Source organism: Chiroxiphia lanceolata, chromosome 3, assembly GCF_009829145.1.
Source record: "Chiroxiphia lanceolata isolate bChiLan1 chromosome 3, bChiLan1.pri, whole genome shotgun sequence".
NCBI lineage: Eukaryota > Metazoa > Chordata > Aves > Passeriformes > Pipridae > Chiroxiphia > Chiroxiphia lanceolata.
In genome coordinates this window covers 26,328,750-26,345,745 of record NC_045639.1, presented here as the reverse complement: position 1 = coordinate 26,345,745, position 16,996 = coordinate 26,328,750, and the positions used below count along the sequence as shown (strand labels likewise).

The window sequence follows — 16,996 nt, the reverse complement described above, 5'->3', positions numbered from 1 at the left end:
AGCACTTAGGCAGCTGGGCTGGGAAAGCCAGGCGGGCAGGGACGGCACGTCCCGGGGAGCCCCACGGAAGAGCTCCCTGGAGCGCCCATAGGGAAAGGCGGCGCTCCCCGGCGCTGCTCCCCCCTCCCTCCCCCAGGATCCCGCGCTCCCTGCGCGCGCCCGCCCGCCTCCCGCCGGAGCCGCTCCGGGTTGGCTGCCGGGCCGCCCAACCCGGGCTCTCTTGGGACGGCCCATCAGCCGCGCGGGGGGAGAATTGGTGGCGCGCCGGTGCCCGAACGAGCTCACTCCGGGGCCGGAGCTGGCGGCCTCCCCTGCAGGGAATGGTTGGCCCCCATCACGTGGGGGCGGTGGCGGTGCGGCGCCGGCGCGCGGCTCACGTGCTGCGGGCGGTCATGGCCGCGCTGCTGAGCTCCGCTGGGCGCCTCCGGGCGCTGCGCCCGCGACTCCCAGCGCTGCTCCCGGCCCCGCTCCTGCCGCTCCGCCGCCCGCCCGCCACCCGCCCGCCGGGCCCCGACAGGTGAGACCCCGCGCCGTCCGGCGGGGCCGGCGGAGGCAGCGGCCCGCACGCCAAGGGCACTGCCGGCCGTGCCGCCGGGCCCTGCGGCGCCGCTCGCAGGGACTGCCCCGGGGGCTCCGTGGCACCACCCGGCCCGGCGGCCTCGCCGGCGTGTGCGCGGCCTCGGGCTGAGCGCGGGGCAAAGGTCACGCCGTGGCCCCGCTTCCCACTGGCTGGGTCGCCAGGCCACACCTCACCTCCCGCCACCGCATCCTGCTGGGCTCGGAGTGAAGCAGAGCCCCGAGCGCCTGGGGATGCGGCTGTGGTGGGGCACACAGTCCGGAGGGAGAGTGGAGGAGGAGGGGGAGACCAGAGGGTGGAGTGGAGTCGCCATCCCTGGAGGTGTTCAGGAAACGACTGGACGTGGCACTTTGTGCTCTGGTCTAGTTGACATAGTGATGATCGGTTGCAGGTTGGACTCGATGATCTTGGAGGTCTTTTCTAGTCTAAATGACTGTGATTGGCTGTGGGTAACTGCAGAGTTGGAATCTGGGCTTCCTACCCGTGCCCTCTGACTCTCTTATCAGGAGGAACGTTCTAATTCCTGTGCCGCGGTTCCCTCTCCCGGTTCCCTCTCCCATCGCGAAGGTAGGGCGAGAAAACTCAGCCTGCCTCACCTATGTACATCCAGACTGCGGTTTTGACCACATTAATATGTGGTTGGTGCCCTACAGGAAGCCTGGAGACACGACTATTCATTAACACAACTACAGACACCCAGTGCTTTGTGAGCTGATAAAATAACTTAGTGCTGCCAAAGGGAGAAAGGTGCTCTGTCCTGACTTTCTTGTGCTGTGTTACAGCTCTGCTGCTCCCTCTAAGTCGATGTAACTTAACTGTTCTGGTTTTCTACCAAGACTTTTCTGCTATTCTAGATAGATAGATACGTTCAGCAGACGACTTGGTGAGTTCTAGCACTGGTTCAGAAGGAGGGATGGGAACAGACAAGAGTGAGCATTGGGAACTCCTAAGGGAAGTCTCACCTCCAAAATAAAGTTGTTGTTGCTACCTGCGCTAGCTTTAGTACTTATCAGTCTTACTCTGGGGCTGTTTTTATTTGGTAGCCTGATGAAAATCTTACATAAAGAAGAATAGTTTTCTGCTGGCATTAGTCACTGAAGTGTGTCACATGCTATCAAATGTTATAGTTGGTGTGAAGGATGAAGTAGAGTGGTTCAGGAAGGACCAGGGAACTGGGAGGATGTCTGCTCAACAGTTGGCAACAGAACCATGCATTTAGTTGTCTGCAAATCATGAATAAACCTTTCTACTTTCTAGTAATTAAATTATGTTGGCCTCAGTGTGAAGCTTAATTCCCTAAATTAATTTGTTGCAAGAAGTGCTCCTCACTGAAATTCACATATGACTGATGAAGGACTAAGTGCTGTTTTTCCCTAGTTTTTTTTTCCATTTTTTCCATTTCTGAAAAAACTTCAAAATGCTTTCTGCAATGATATTTTGGCTCTAACAGCTGGGTTTTGGTTTTCTGGCTGTTTCTCCCCCTCAATACTTTTTTCTTGCAGCAAGAAACTTTTTGTGCATTCCTTCTGTCCAGTAATTTCATTCTTAAAATAAGATTTCACCTAAAGTCTTTGTCTCATTGTCACGTTATGGGATGGACTAGAGTACAAGTGATGCTCTAGACCACAAACTGTAAAGCAAAGGTAACACTTATGAACTGAAATTGCATGTATTAAGTATATGATCTCATTTCATTTTTTTTACCTTAAGTAACTATTCGTTGTTGTTTCTTTTTCTACTCAAGCCTTAATTTCTGGAAGTGGACTTCCTTTGAAGAATTAGAATGACACATGGACTACACTTAGGCTTACTATACTTGCTGTTTAGGTCTCAAGATTTTGAGAGCGAAACGCAGTCCACTGCAGTAAATTCTAGAGACTTCATAAAGTTCTAATTGGAATAGTAAGGGTACACGCATGTGTTTTAAGATTAAATAAATAAAAAGGAATGATTAGCATTTGCAAGAGGACTGTATATACATGTTTGCATATGCTTGATAGAGTTGCTTTAGCATTGAACACAATGAAGTCAGTTCAGAGGTGAGTCTGTGACTCTGATAACAATAAAAGTTGCGGAAAAATTGCAGATTTGTTGACTGGGCTAAAGATGTGAAGGAGCAACCATCACATTCAAGCTGAGGTTTTATCAAAGAATTGTTACTGCTCTGGTTTTTAATCTAAGCTTCTTCTGCAAATGGGTTAGGATAGCAGGTGGATAACCAGTTGCATTGGGCGCTTGAGAAGCGTTTCATAGCAATTCAGATCTAAGGCAGATTTTCACTTGACCACCTCTAGTATGGAATGTGAAATATACTGAGCTATATATTGTAACTCTCATGCCATGCAATTTTATTAAGATAAACTGTGACAGACCAATGCAACAAACTTCAGAGTTACAGCAGCAAACTTCAGCACTGCACTGATTTATGTGGTACAAACTGTTAACTGGAACTTTGTTCACAGAGGGTTCACTTACGTGAAGAGTGCCTAAATTTGCTGCTGGAGTCTGACTGTCAAGAATGTAACAAACCTGTTCCACTGGCGAGTGTTTAGGGTAGATTGTGCATTAACATCAGAATGTCTTGGGGGACTTTCTTCTACGTAATGTAGGTGATCATGTTATGTTTTGATGTTACAGCTTGCTGCTGTGGGAAAGTTAGTGCTTGGAGAAGGGGTATTGGCTTCATTCTTTCCCCACTGATCACCCTCCTGTTGCTGACCAGCTTGTCTGGCTCTAAATCAGGGAAGAACAGTTAGGCTCCTAAAGCATAGATCATGAAAGTATAGCTTTCATGATAGGAGGAAAATCAAGGAGAATCAATACAGTAACAAAAAGAAATCAAGCCACCAAACCTGCTCCAGCGTGGCCTTCTCTCTGGACGGGCCCACAGGTCCTGCCAGAATGCTGCTCCTGCACGAGCTTTTCTCTATATTATCTGTTTTCAGCACAAGTGCAAAACCCAGCCCCATACTTGGTACTTTAAAGAAAATTAGCTCCAACCCAGCCAAAACCAGTGCAGAAGGCACATGTGCTATGCTGTTCAAGTTGTCCTTGTAAAGACTCTTGCCTTTTGATATGTTGTGGTGTGTTTGAAGCATGTTGGTGAGATGGGAGAGAAAATATCCTTTTAAAAAAGGTCTTCTTTCAGATCAAGGAGTGGAGGGGGATTCGATTTGAGCTTAGAGTAACCATAAGTTAAAATCCCAAGTGATTCATGGTTGAATGCATGGTACATTCAATTTTATTTTTTTTTAATTAGCTGCAAACAAGTTGCTTTTGACTGTTTACTATCATACTCAGCAATCCATCACCACTGAACAAAAACGTAGAACTGAATGCTTAATTACATTAGCAAAGTGGTAGAATTAATGGTCTTTAAAAACACAGGTGACATACAATAGATTCACTTTTGGTGATACTCTGTTGTAATGAAGTTTCACAGATTTATTGTTGTAGTTGGTGTGCGTGTTTTACTGATGGATATAAAATGCATAGATACTTCCCAAGAAATCACAGAAATGTAAAGTTGGAAAAGACCTCCAAGATCAAGTCCAGCTGTTAACCTAATGCTGCTGTCTTTACCACTAAACCATGTCCCCAGGTGCCACATGTTTTTTGAACACTTCCAGGGATGGTGACCACCACTTCCTCAGGCAGCCTGTACCAATGCCTGACCACCTTTTCAGTGAAGGAATTTTTCCTAATATCCTCAGTGCAGTACACAGCAAAGTTTTTCTGTTCTACTTGTGATGAGCCACTTAGGCAAAATTTTTAGATATTCTCCAAGAAACTTGAGATTTCTCAGTCTACATAAAGGAACTTTAATTTTTCTCTATTACAAGATTCTACTCTATCTCACTGAAACAGGTATACAGCAGCCTGAATATTGTGGCCTTTTTTTATAGGTGATCATAGCTAAGTCAGGGGAAATACTGTTTAACAGTCTTGTTAATTATGCTGAGATCTCAGGTGGTATATTAGCCTTATTTTTAGAAAGTTTAACTAAGGTGAGTCTGTAGTGCTTTTATGAATTTTAACTCTTAAGTTTACCATTATTCTACTTGGAGCATGGCTTTATTTTGAGAACTATTTCATACACCTTTTGCCTTGCATATTCAGTACTTTTCTTAGAAAAAGCATAACAACTACCTTATTGTGGCTCTGATAAAGGGAGGCAAATATCCATATGATGACTTTGTAATTCTTTTTCAAATATTTGGAATTGGTCAAGTTTTACAGAAAGTAAACTTTCTGCTGCAAGGGAGAACACTGGCATCACCTACTTTTTGAGTTTTGGGAAAGATCAGATATTTTTATTTCAGCTACTGTGGAAGATATGTTCCTTTAGGAAATTCAAGGCACTGCCTTTAGTCTACTTTAAAAATGTGGAAAATATGTTAAGTATGTGAGTAGGCACTGGGATTCTCACTAAACCCTTGGAAACAGAAAAATTTTACGAACTGACTTCGTATAAATTTCTCTATGCACACTTCATCTGTGCATAAGTTTTTCTGTGAGTTTATCTTCAGCTATTTTCCCAATGTTATAAGCTAAATTGGAGGTGAAGAATTACCACTTGTGTTGGGATTACAAATGCATGATTGGTTAACCTTTCCCGTGAAGGTGAGATCTGCAGTTGCAGAGGCAAAGCTGAAGATGGTGTAAAGATTCCAGTATCAGAAGGATACTTCTAATCCTCTGATTGTGGCAATAGGAGAGAGATCACTCTGTAGAGCTTAGGATATCCTTTTGAGCTTCTCTTAGTTCTGAAGGATAGTAAAGAGAAATTACGCATTTTGGGGAAAAATCAGATTGCTCATTGAAACTTGAGATCTGAAGTATATTGTGCAGCTTCATGCGCTTGCGAATATCATGTTTCACATAGAGAAAATCTTAAAATGCCATTTAAAGGTAATTGATGACAGTAAATGCTAGCACTTGTTGCAGCCCTTGCAGAAGTATCATGTGTTGTGCTGTGTAGCACAGCATTTAATTCTGAACAAAGTTCATTAAAATAATTGAAAAAACAGGGTTACATCATAAGACCATATAATCTAACATCTAGTACTGAGGCAGGATCAGAAATGTCAAGGTGATGTGTGATAGATTTTTTTCACCCTCCTAATCTCACTTTAATACTCCTACTTACAAAGTTTGACTGAAGTATCCTGTTCAAATATTTCATTAAAATTAATATTACAGCCATTAATATTAGCTATGTGGTGCTTAATGGATTAAGTCCAGCTGTTTCTCTTTTGGAGAGTGGGATGGGATAGATGAGTCCTTTGAGTCTTTTAAACTTGGGGTTTTTTTTACGGAGTAAACACATCGTGACAAGCTGATCGTTATCTGCATTTAATCTACGTTGGTTTTTTAAGATTTGAGAAACTGAAGTTTTCTTTTTTTGCTGCGTGATGTTTCATGTTTAGCGGTGGCTCATTTTCAGTATTTTTTGGCTGTACTGTTGTAAACTCCATCTTAAGTTTCTGCATTTGTATTTTGTCCAAAACATACAACTTTCCTTTTTGTTGATTTCAGACCATTACATCAAGTAATTGAGATTACTGAAGTCTGAGGCTCTCCCTCTTGGAGTTTGCCACCATTACAGTGTCATCCACAAATTTGATAAGTTTGTTAACTTTTCTATCATCCAAATTGTTACTGAAGCAATTGAATGGACATAGATTGTACCAGTCTTTTCCTAGCTGAGTCAGGAGATAGCTTCATTTAGACTCCCACACAATATTCCTGATTTTGCAACAAACCACATTTTAATTTTGTATATATATTTAAATATTTTGTTTAGACAACTACCTTACCCGTATTTTGTAACTAGAAGTACATTGTATCTCCTTGGTTTGCTTATGAGGTTGTCAGGTGAGGTGTTGCCAAAAGCCTGTACATCAGTCTGTATTTTTTATTATGCTTCTGTTTTTCCCACAACTTCCGTGAATTTTTCAAGGTAATTCCAAAGGACTGGAATTTGAGTAAGGTCTGTTAATGTGTCTTTAGTATAATTTATCTTAAATGTTTCTAGAAATTAAGTCATTCTTCCTTATTCTCACCTACACCCCATCTCCTTGTTAAATTAGTAATGATATGATAGTTAAAATTTACGTTAAATGGTTGCAATTAACATTTCTTGAAAGCTGAACAATGTATGATCTGGAATTTTTTTCCCTTTGAAGAAGTATGTATAATTTCTAAAATTATCTTTCTTACATTTAGAAGCCTTTCTTACTGCACTTTTAGGTGACTTCCTGACTGAAAAGGTTAACATGACCTTGATTTTTATCCTAGCTTTTTTTCTATTCCCCTTAATCATGTGCTGTTTTTCAACTTCTAAAAATTAGAGATTCCTGATGTGTGGATAACTGCCTTGTTTTGTTAACTTCTTCTGTTTCATGGGGAGGTTGTGCCATTAGTATAAATTTTCAGTATGTCATCTACTGCGTTCTTCTGTCCTTCACTTGGTTGCCTGAAATCAAACTGATATTATGTCCCTTAATTTGTTAATTTTGCATCTTTTTTGGAAGCTGACTTTCTGGTCTGCTCAATCTTTCATCTTATACAATAGTGATCTCTTAGGGTTTTTTTTCATCTTAAGTTTTGTGTTCTTAGTTGCTTTGTAGTGCTAAGTACCAGATTGAATACAGTAGATCCCTGCAGCTTCATCCAGCTTTTGAAGCCACAGTTATTTTTAACAAAATCTTACTGTGGGATTGGCTTAACATTGCACAGTGCCTTAAATAGTGCTTAAAGTGTAATTTATTCAGATGCTGAAGGCCTCCATATGATGAGGTGTACCTGAGCATTACACTGAACTATCAGTATTTCAGATTGATAATTATAATTTAGGTGAATGCTAGTGAAAGTTTGAGTTCTCGAGGTTGTTTTATACTCTCATACTGTTTTCATCTGTCTGTCTCAGACTGAAACTTGGACTCCTATGTTGCCATTCCTTAAAATGTCTTCAATCAGTATAAATTAACAGAAGCACCAGTAGCATAGTTGATAATATTGGGGTGTGTGTTTGTGTGTAAATAGAAATGCCCAATTCTGGTCATCTTTCAGAAGGTTGAGTGTATAAAAATAACACTTTGTATAAGCAATATTTTACAGTGTGCAACTGTAGCCATTGATATACTATAATATTCTAAACTTCGGTTATAAATAGCATCATACTAAATGTTAAGCGGGAGAGTTTAGTAACAAATGAAACTTTAGAGTCCTCTCATGCTGCTAACCAGCATATGTTGAGCACACACATATTGTATTTATTGTTATATTTAATCTGATGGAGCTGTGCAAGTGCTTTAAGATATTTGTGACTTGACTCGTGGAGAATCTTACAAAGCACAGGACTTAAAAACCATACATAACAATTTGTTTATGGTTACAAGTGTGCTACATGTCATAAGATATAGTTTAATAATTTGAAAAATACTATAAAACAATAGTAGGTTTTTATAGAAAAAGACATTGCAATTTTAATCTGAAGCTCAAGCGTTTTGTCCACTTGTGCTTAGATTGTTCATGGAAATCAAAGTATAAATTTCTGTATTACAAAGACAGTAAACCCTCTGTTGATGCTGCCTTCCTAAGCCTTTTTTCCAGCCTTTACGGAGTATTCTGAAAAGCTTTCAAGTAGCTCTTTAATGGATATATAAGAGTAGATGATACCATTTTCTTTTTTATCTATGTCTTTAAGAAAAAATAAAGAACTTGCAATCATTGCAGTTTCATTCTTATAGCGATCTGCTGGCTAGCTAAAAGTTGAGTATTGCTGTTTATGTGTTATTAAAGAGTTATTTAAGTTATAGACATCTCATTTGGTTGTTAAACCCAAGAGGAGTTAAAATTTACTATCTTACTGTTATTTTTACCTTGTACTACTGAATTTTTTTCTAGTTAGTCTAATGATTTCTGTTTTACGGAAAGTACTCTGTGTCTGTTTACATGATGCAGTAGAAGGAGAAGAGGAGAAGGAAGGAAAGAAAATTACACCCTTGGGAATACTATTAGGGAGAGATGGCATTAACTAGTAACAATAAAAAAAATTTGATGGTGTTAATCTGTCAAGCTGCTTACCACCAGAAGTGGTATTTCAGTTTTAGTGTCCCTTCCCCTTTTTTTTTTTTATTCTTTTGATTTTCTCTGATTTTAAGCACCTATTCCTTCTCAATTTCTTTTTTTTTCTGGATAATTCTGGTGGGTTTTGGACATCATGAGCTGTTCCCGCTCTAACCTGATGGAGCAGTAATTTAATTTTTTGTAAAAGTGGATGAATTGCTGTTGTACCAAATTAGTGAGTTAAATAAGCTTACAGAGGAATCTGACTAAAATGAGAGCTAGCCCAAAGGAATCGGTAGGAACTTATATCTAGAAGGAGCTAAAACAGACTGAAGGAGGGGATCTGTCCTTTTTTGGCAGTCTTTTTTCCCTTCTTCCATTCTTTCTTCCTTATCCTTTCCCTAGTGAAATACTATGCAGATAATTTACTGGTCTCTGGAATATTCTTCAGGAGGAAACTTGAGGAGATTGAGCAATGTAAAAAAATGGCGTGCTTGAAAAAGGTAATACCAAATAGTAGTGATGTTCCTCATTATTAAAGGATATTTTGAAATACCTTCAGAAATCAAATATCATCTAATAAACTGTTTTCATGGCTCCATTAGGAAAGAGATTCTGCTTCAGGCTACTTATAGAACTTAGGGTCTGCTCAGTTATCAAGTCAGGATTTCAAACAGCAAAGAAAAAATTGTGTTTGGGCTACTTCCTGCTCACAAGAGGCAACCACGTGGTAAAACACCAGTCTGTTTTTTCTACCCCAGTGATGATTTTTCTGCCATTTAGCAGTTTGCTGCCAATGCTTCTGAGACACTGACTTGCCACCAGCAAGCTTTTTCCCCTCCGCTGGACTTCCTCTCCTCTGGTCCTAAATGAGCGCTGGTTGATGAGAAACAACCAGCAGATACACCTGTGAAAAAACTTTAGGTGTGGAAGATTGTTTTGTAGAGAATGCCAGCACTCCTGACTTTTAGGCTACCATTTCAACAAAATGTGCACCTGTTACTGCATAGTCCTGGAGCACCTGCAACAGCAGGGAGTACAACTATTTTTTTTTAAAATTAGTCTAGAGGGCTTACAGAAATTTAGCTGAAAAGCTATCTAGAGAGCCAGAGATGAGAGAGGGCAATTTCAGAAGCTCAGAAGCTGCTGAATCTTCTTTTTACCACCCAGCAAGTATTACTTTCTTTGTATAGGATTCTGGAAGAGGATAGTCTGGTTCATTTTATGCAGTTGTAAGGACAACTGAGAACAGACTTCCAAAATGCTTGTAAGAAATTATAATTTCACCTGCACAAGCTGTTCACAATCTTGCTGTGGCACAAATACCATTTTTGTACTCTTATGTACATCAAATTATTCTCAAAAAAAAAAGGCAAGCTTGCTTTGCTTTGCTAGAAATAATGCTTTCTCATTATGCTTATTGTTGTCTTAATTTATTTTGAGAAAATAAATATTTGAACAAATCCAGTGTTGATGTTTGGTTTACATGGCAGAATGAAAGGATGTTTCATGCTAGCTATTGTAAAATCTACAGGATGGAGAATGATCCTATTATTCTTTAAGCTATTGTTGTCTAAAGTACTGACCTCTGCATTAGTTTTTGTGTATTTGAATTGAAAAGAAAGATGTGATTTGCTGCTCTGATTTGCTGTGTTCTGGAAGATCTGTCTGTGACTGTTCTTGAAGTGATTTTCAAAAGTGTGAGAGCTTTTGTGAGAAGCTGTAACGGGACAACAAGATTTTTATAACATTTCGATGACTTAAAAATTTTAATTTTTGTAGGAATAGTATTTGAACCATTTAATTAACGAGGTGAATCTAACTGCAAATCTCAGAGAAACAGTTGTCACTGTGAGAAAATGTACATGACTGTATCTTAAGTAGAAAGACACTGAAACGAATCACCTATATTTCTTTGTTTATATCAATATGGAATGTTTTTGGGACACTGTTCAGCAGCAAGAAGCGCGTTATCTTCTTGACGCTGTGTGACTGGCGTAGTTGCAAAATGACTCACAGAAGTGTAATCTCTGTTTTTGTGTTTGTTTTTATTTAAGCAGAAATATTATGAACCAAATAAGGTTCTTTACACTTGCACATCAAGAGGAAGGAAGTGTTAAAGAAGAACCAGTTTCAGAAATTCGAACCAGACCAACCTATCAGTTTGACTGGGCATTAAATAGAGTGGATAACTGTGTCAGAAAAACTGGCCGCATTCCTAAATCTCTTCTACTAAAAATCTTCCAGGAAATAAGCAAAACAGGTAAGTTTAAAGCTGCTGTATAACGACTCAGCAAACCAAGGAAATGAACTGAAGGAGTTCTAATTTATTTTTTGTCTTCAAGCGTTGTTTAATCTGCTGCATGTGTTGATGGACAGTCTTTAAATACTTTAGAGATATATTTGGCTTTGAATGCATATTTACTTTTCCAAGATTTTTTTTCTTTTGTAAAAATGCAGTGTGCTTTTAATAAATGTTAACATATTGCCTTGCTTATTGTGGATTTTTTTATCTGGTAATGTTGCATCTTCCTCGTATAACTGTATTGTGCTCTCTGAACACAATATACTGGTTTACACAGTATATTTTTAAAGTGACTGTAGTGAACTATGCTGTCCTTAACACATTATGTGTTTTAAAACGGAACTACAACAGGGAACTATGTAGGTGATCCCCAAGTTTCCACATGACCAGGTAACTGTGGTTATTCATGACAAGAAAACTTTATTTTTTTTAATAAAACAAAAACAGCTAGCTGAGGCATTGTTCATTCTGACAGATTCCATACCTCTTTGGCTAAAGTAGCCAGACCACATTAGCATTTTGCAAACCAGCTGCCACAATTGATGAGATTTGGTACCAGTTAGGATGAGTCAATGGAGATACTTGCTGAAGATACTCGCTAAGTACTGCTGTCAATATTTATCAATGACAGCATGTATTTTTTTTAAGTTTAAACTTTGCTGTGTATTGCTCTGGACTGTAATGGCTTGTATAGCTGGGATTGTGCTTTTAAAAGCTTTGCATTTCACTGTTTAAAAGCAGAGTCTTTAATTCTTTAGTTCAACTCTTTCTGTTGAACTTTTTAGTTTTTTCTTTTTTCGTGTGATATCCTTTCTGATCCTGACTGCTTTGGTTTTTTAGATATAAACTTTTAATTTTTGCTTCTGGGTTTGCAAGAATTTTATGTCTCTAAACTTCTTTGCAAATAGTTCTTCATGAACCTTGACTTGTTACACAGTTTTTAGGAAGTCATATTAACAGAAACATTAATTGTTCATAGTGGTTTCCTTTGGCTTTTTAACGGTATTTAAAAATAGAAGCATAGAACCTCACAAGAGATTTAACTAGGATGCTATTAGAATAAATGGCAAATATTTCCATATGAAAATTTAGTCCTTTTTTATGAACAATAATGAAACTAATTTAGCAGAAGTGTGGGAGGTTAGTGTTGATTTCTGCCTGTGTTTGTATTGTTCTTCCATTTCTAATTACAACTCAAAAAATACCTAAAGAAGGTGCTTGCAGTGAATCTCTTGTCCTGTGTCTTTCCACACACATACTGCCAAACCTTTTCTGTGTTTTTTTGTCTTCAAGGTACTCAGTCACTAGTTGTAACACTGACGTTATGAAACTGGAGATGTGTTGGCATTTTCGTTGCAGGAAGTAATTGTATGCAGGGATTTACAAGTTAGTCAAGTATGACTTGGTGATCATACCTTACAGTATTCTGCTTTCTAAAGAAACTCGTTTTTATTAGAAATTGCTGGGTTTAGATATAAAGATGTGATTAGAAAAAAAAGTGTGTCTCCAGCTTATTGACTAAACTATGATAGATTCTGAGGTTTTGCCTTAATTTGCCTCAGGAGCAGTAGTGAAGTCCAAGAAAGAGATGAGGTTATAGTTACTTTATCAACATCTGGTACTAGTGCAGGAGTCAGAAAAGGTGCATAATCTTGCATTTTCCTTCACTATTCTCTAGATGTAAATGATCTCATTTATTTTATATTGAGCATGGGCAGAAGTGGAAATGGAGGTTTATATTTACTCCGACTACCAGTTTTGGAATAGTATTGAATTGGTCTGAAGTATTTTGACAGTTTAGAAATTTCTGAGAAAGTTACACCCCTGTTAGGATGAAACGATCTAAGGATCTTGAGTTGGGAAATTGAAAGTACTAGATAGTCTGAGTTTAGGGCTTTGTGTTGTACTTTTTAAAATTTCTGCTCAGCTGAGCTCATTATTCTACTAAATGACATGTTTTATCACAGGTCTTTTACTTGATAGTGCACAGTAGTGTCATTGTTTAATCATTTGGGTATCCTGTTCAGTAAAAACCTTCAGTCTTGAGAAAATTGCATTCTGTAGAAAATGCTTAAATATTTCAGTAGGTCAGTCTCAAATCTTCTTTCTGATATTGAATGTATGGTTATTCATGAAGAAATTCGTGGTTTTGTTCCACTTGCAGGATCTCCAGGAAGTAACCAGACCTTGCTTTTGTTGCGAAGTTGTGGTGCTCTCTTACCAGAGGTGTCGTCACCTGAAAGAACAGAACTAGCCCATATGATATGGGACAAGATGAAAGAACTGGGTACGTTGAGTTTGTTAGTCCTGCTTGCAAGAACAGCAAGGACTTTTTCTGTAATAAAGACAGTGTATTTTAATAGTGTTTGAATGTTAGGTTTTAACAAGTTAGGTTGTACTTATTACGGAATAAGCAGTAGATTTTATTATTCAGGTGAGTTTCTAATTCTGGGGGTTATACTGACATCTAGGGGTGTTAATAAAAAATCTGAAGTTTTGGTTTGTTGGGTTTTTTTGGTTTTTTTTTTTCAAGATGCTTAAATTGGACTTTTGCTTGATTTGCATTATTGTATTTTACTTTTCTGTTAGATGTTACCTTGATGATGGGCTGAGTATTCTTAGTGTTACCACGTACTTTATCAGATGATGTTTTTATTTTAAGCGAGTCATTTATCTATAGATAATGCATAGATGAACTACTTTGTGATAGTAATGCTGAATCTGTGAAATAAATACAGATGTAGAGACTATGGGATAGCATGCACATGAGCATGGGCAGTGCTCTTGTTATGTTTTGTCCTTTTATAAACACGTGTGCTGTTAAATAGATGTCTGATATTTGAAAGGTGAATAAAAGGAAGCAATCTGATAAGTTCATACAGAGTAAAATTGGCATGAAATTAATTACCTGAGAAAGCTAAAAAAAAAAACATGTTGAATTTAGAGAACCTACATTCACTGACTGTGGTTGAAACATTTCCTTAGGTGCTGTGTATGACACGAGCCATTACAATGCCTTACTTAAGGTCTACCTTCAGAATGAGCACAAATTTTCTCCGACAGAATTCTTGGCCAGAATGGAGGAAGCAAATGTGCAGCCCAATCGAGTAGGTACCCTTTTATAATATCTTCATTCTTAATAGTAGTATCCACTTATTGGTTGGAAATCATTAACTTCACCATTTTGTTTTCTGTAGGTTACATACCAAAGGTTGATTGCTGCTTATTGCAACGAGGGTGACATTGAAGGAGCGAGGTATTGTTTTAGATTTATGTTTAAAGGGATTTCCACAAAATCTGTTTCTCATATTCCCTGCCAATAATGTTAAAACTCATTTCTGTGTAATTCATAGAAATTGAGCCAAGTGAAGAAGAGGTTTAAGTATATTTTAACCAGGCAATGCAGAGCAATTTCCTGGAGACTGCTGAAATCTACACAAAGCAAAATAAAAATGAGTGGTAGACCGGTGTGTTCAAGTTGTATTCACCTTGCTCAGAACTTGTTTTGTCATTTCTAAAGCCACCATGAAAAACTGTGAGGCTATGAAGGCTTACTCCCTTTGTAAGAAAATGGCTACTGGGAAAGGCAATTGAGAACAAAGCGGGCTGAGGAGCAAACAGTAGTAATTCTGTCTGTTGTTGTTACACAGGGGTTACTGGACATCTGTCTAACATTTTAATTTTAGCAAGGTTAAGTTGCAACAGTGTAATTCTGGGGCATGAGAAATGAGTAAAAGGAAGATAAAAATACAGGCAAGAAAAAAAAAGATACCCTTCTGTCTCCATACTTAAAAGTGGCAAATACAAATACATATTAAAAAAATTAAAATTACCTAATTATAAACATATTGTGCAGCGTCCCAAAATTTAATTGCTCAGTAACATCAGGATTTGGGGGTTTTTAATGAGGTTTTTTTAATGTTTTTTTTTTTTGTCCAGCAGAGCAGCAGTAGCTCAGTGTTTATCTTTTCAAAACAAAAATACCCATTGATTGTCTTATATTTTGCAGTAAGATTCTTGGATTTATGAAGAACAAAGATCTTCCAATCACTGAGGCAGTGTTCAGTAGCCTTGTGAAAGGTCATGCAAGAGCAGGGTAACGTTTAATACCTTTTTTTCTTTCGATTACTTTAGCTTTACTAAAATATAGAGTGATACTGTGCAGAAAAATTACATGCTGCAGAATAGGGTGATGGTTTTGAATAATAATATATATAAGACTGTCTCTTTATACATTTTTGAAGCAAAACAGAGCTATTTAACAAAGTAGGGTTTTTTTTGTCTGAAAATCTTGAATTTCAAGATAAATTACTGTACTTTTGTAGTGTTTGAAAAACAATTGCTGCACTTAGTTCTGAACTTTATAATCTATTAAAGTTAAAAGAGTATTTTAAGTAATACAATAATTAAAAGACTTTCACCTTTTGGGATTTGCTTAGTTAAAATAAGTTTCTCTAAGCTTGTTGCAGTCTTTGTTTCCAGTTCTGATTAATTAAATGGGTAAATGTGGAAGTTGCAATAAATATTTTGTCTAAATATACTGAGGGTCTTTCTTTGAATTCTTCTAGAGATATGAAGAGTGCAGAAAACATCCTTTCGGTGATGAGGATGGCTGGTGTTGAACCAGGTGCAGATACCTATTTATCACTGCTGAATGTGTATGCTGAAAAGGGTGATGCTGATAACATCAAAAAGGTAAGGCAAGTTCGAGTTTAAATACAACTTGTTTATCTTTTGTTCGGTATAGCTTTGGAATGCTTTCTGTTCATGCAGGAGGAATAATAAAGAATTATTGCAATAATTAACAATTTTATTTTTTTAATTGCATCTGAATAGCTGGTTAACTGAAAGCAAACTCATAATTTCTTTAAAATACTTGTCTTTTGATAGTGGTGCTTCATTCTGAGAAGATAGATTTGTCAGTGAATGATTTAAAATTTAGGGATTTTTTTAAAGACAGATAGTGCATGTGAGGCATTTATGTGTTTATTTATGAAAATAAAAACTAAACCTCCATTATTTTGTTTCCATTGAGCCATTCTTTGGCTGCCATTGAAGCCACAGGATCTTTCTGGTAAAAAAAATAATTTTTTTTGAGAGTTCATACCAACAACTTAGGTATTAATAACATGAGGCCACTTTGCAGTCCTTTATGTAGCTGCAAGCTGATTTTTTTCAAGTATTCTCTCTTACATTTTTTTAAATCAAAGAAATATTGGGAAAAAAAATGAGAAAAGAAAATTGGTTTGATCTTAATAAGTAGTATCACGAGTTTAATAAGTAGTATCAGATGTAGAGGACCAAATCAAGGAAGAGGATGTGGGAAACATAATTTTGTTCTGTGAGTTAAAAATTTTATCAACCAAATCATTATCAAATCTTTATCAACCATCATTCTTTCAAAAAAGGTTTGACCAGTTATTCTTCCCTTTACAAAGTAATTTCTTTTGAAAGTCATCTCACAATGGGAATACCTGTGCTGTTTTCATGTGTTATTAGATATTAGAGAGAAACTATCTATTATATCCCTTTTAGCTGTCCCTCTTTCTTTTTACAGTCTAAAGGTATTTGGGACTCTCTCAATACTTGGGTATTCTTTCTTTCTCTCTTTATACCATGTTCTGCTTATCTAAACCTGTATTTTTTTTAAAAAAAGAAAAAAACAGCTTTTTGTTTGGTTGGGTTTTTTATTTAATTTTATTTTTGTTCTTAAATGTGTTCTGTTTAGAGTCACTTTGGCATTGATTGAAGTTAAGTTTACTTTGGTTTACAGACTCTAGAAGAGGTTGAGAAGACTGAAGGGTACCTTATGGATAGGATTTTGATGCAGGTGATTTTTAGCCTTGCCAAAGCTGGATATCCACAGTACATCGAGGATATTAAACAGCGCATAAAATTTGAAAGGGAATTAATTCCAGGTATGTCCTTGGTTCCTGTAGCAGGCTGGAGGGGGAAAGCTGTTTTTCTTTTTTTTTTTTTTTGTTCAAAAATAGGTAATTTTGCGCTTGAATACTGAGGCAAAAGAATACTTTTTCTATTAG

At 37.8% G+C, this 16,996-nt stretch overlaps 1 protein-coding gene across 1 annotated transcript in view; it reads left to right on the top strand.

Annotated features, from left to right (window-relative positions):
* Nucleotides 1-478: 478 nt before the first annotated feature.
* LRPPRC (leucine rich pentatricopeptide repeat containing) overlaps nucleotides 479-16,996 on the top strand; it is an 86,645-nt gene continuing 70,127 nt past the window's right edge. Inside the window, exons 1-8 of the mRNA XM_032683288.1 lie at nucleotides 479-517; nucleotides 10,711-10,913; nucleotides 13,120-13,242; nucleotides 13,941-14,062; nucleotides 14,153-14,211; nucleotides 14,965-15,051; nucleotides 15,524-15,650; nucleotides 16,729-16,873. Of these exons, the coding sequence (XP_032539179.1) occupies nucleotides 10,718-10,913; nucleotides 13,120-13,242; nucleotides 13,941-14,062; nucleotides 14,153-14,211; nucleotides 14,965-15,051; nucleotides 15,524-15,650; nucleotides 16,729-16,873 (859 nt within the window). The 5' untranslated portion in view covers nucleotides 479-517; nucleotides 10,711-10,717. The remainder of the gene's footprint in view (nucleotides 518-10,710; nucleotides 10,914-13,119; nucleotides 13,243-13,940; nucleotides 14,063-14,152; nucleotides 14,212-14,964; nucleotides 15,052-15,523; nucleotides 15,651-16,728; nucleotides 16,874-16,996) is intronic.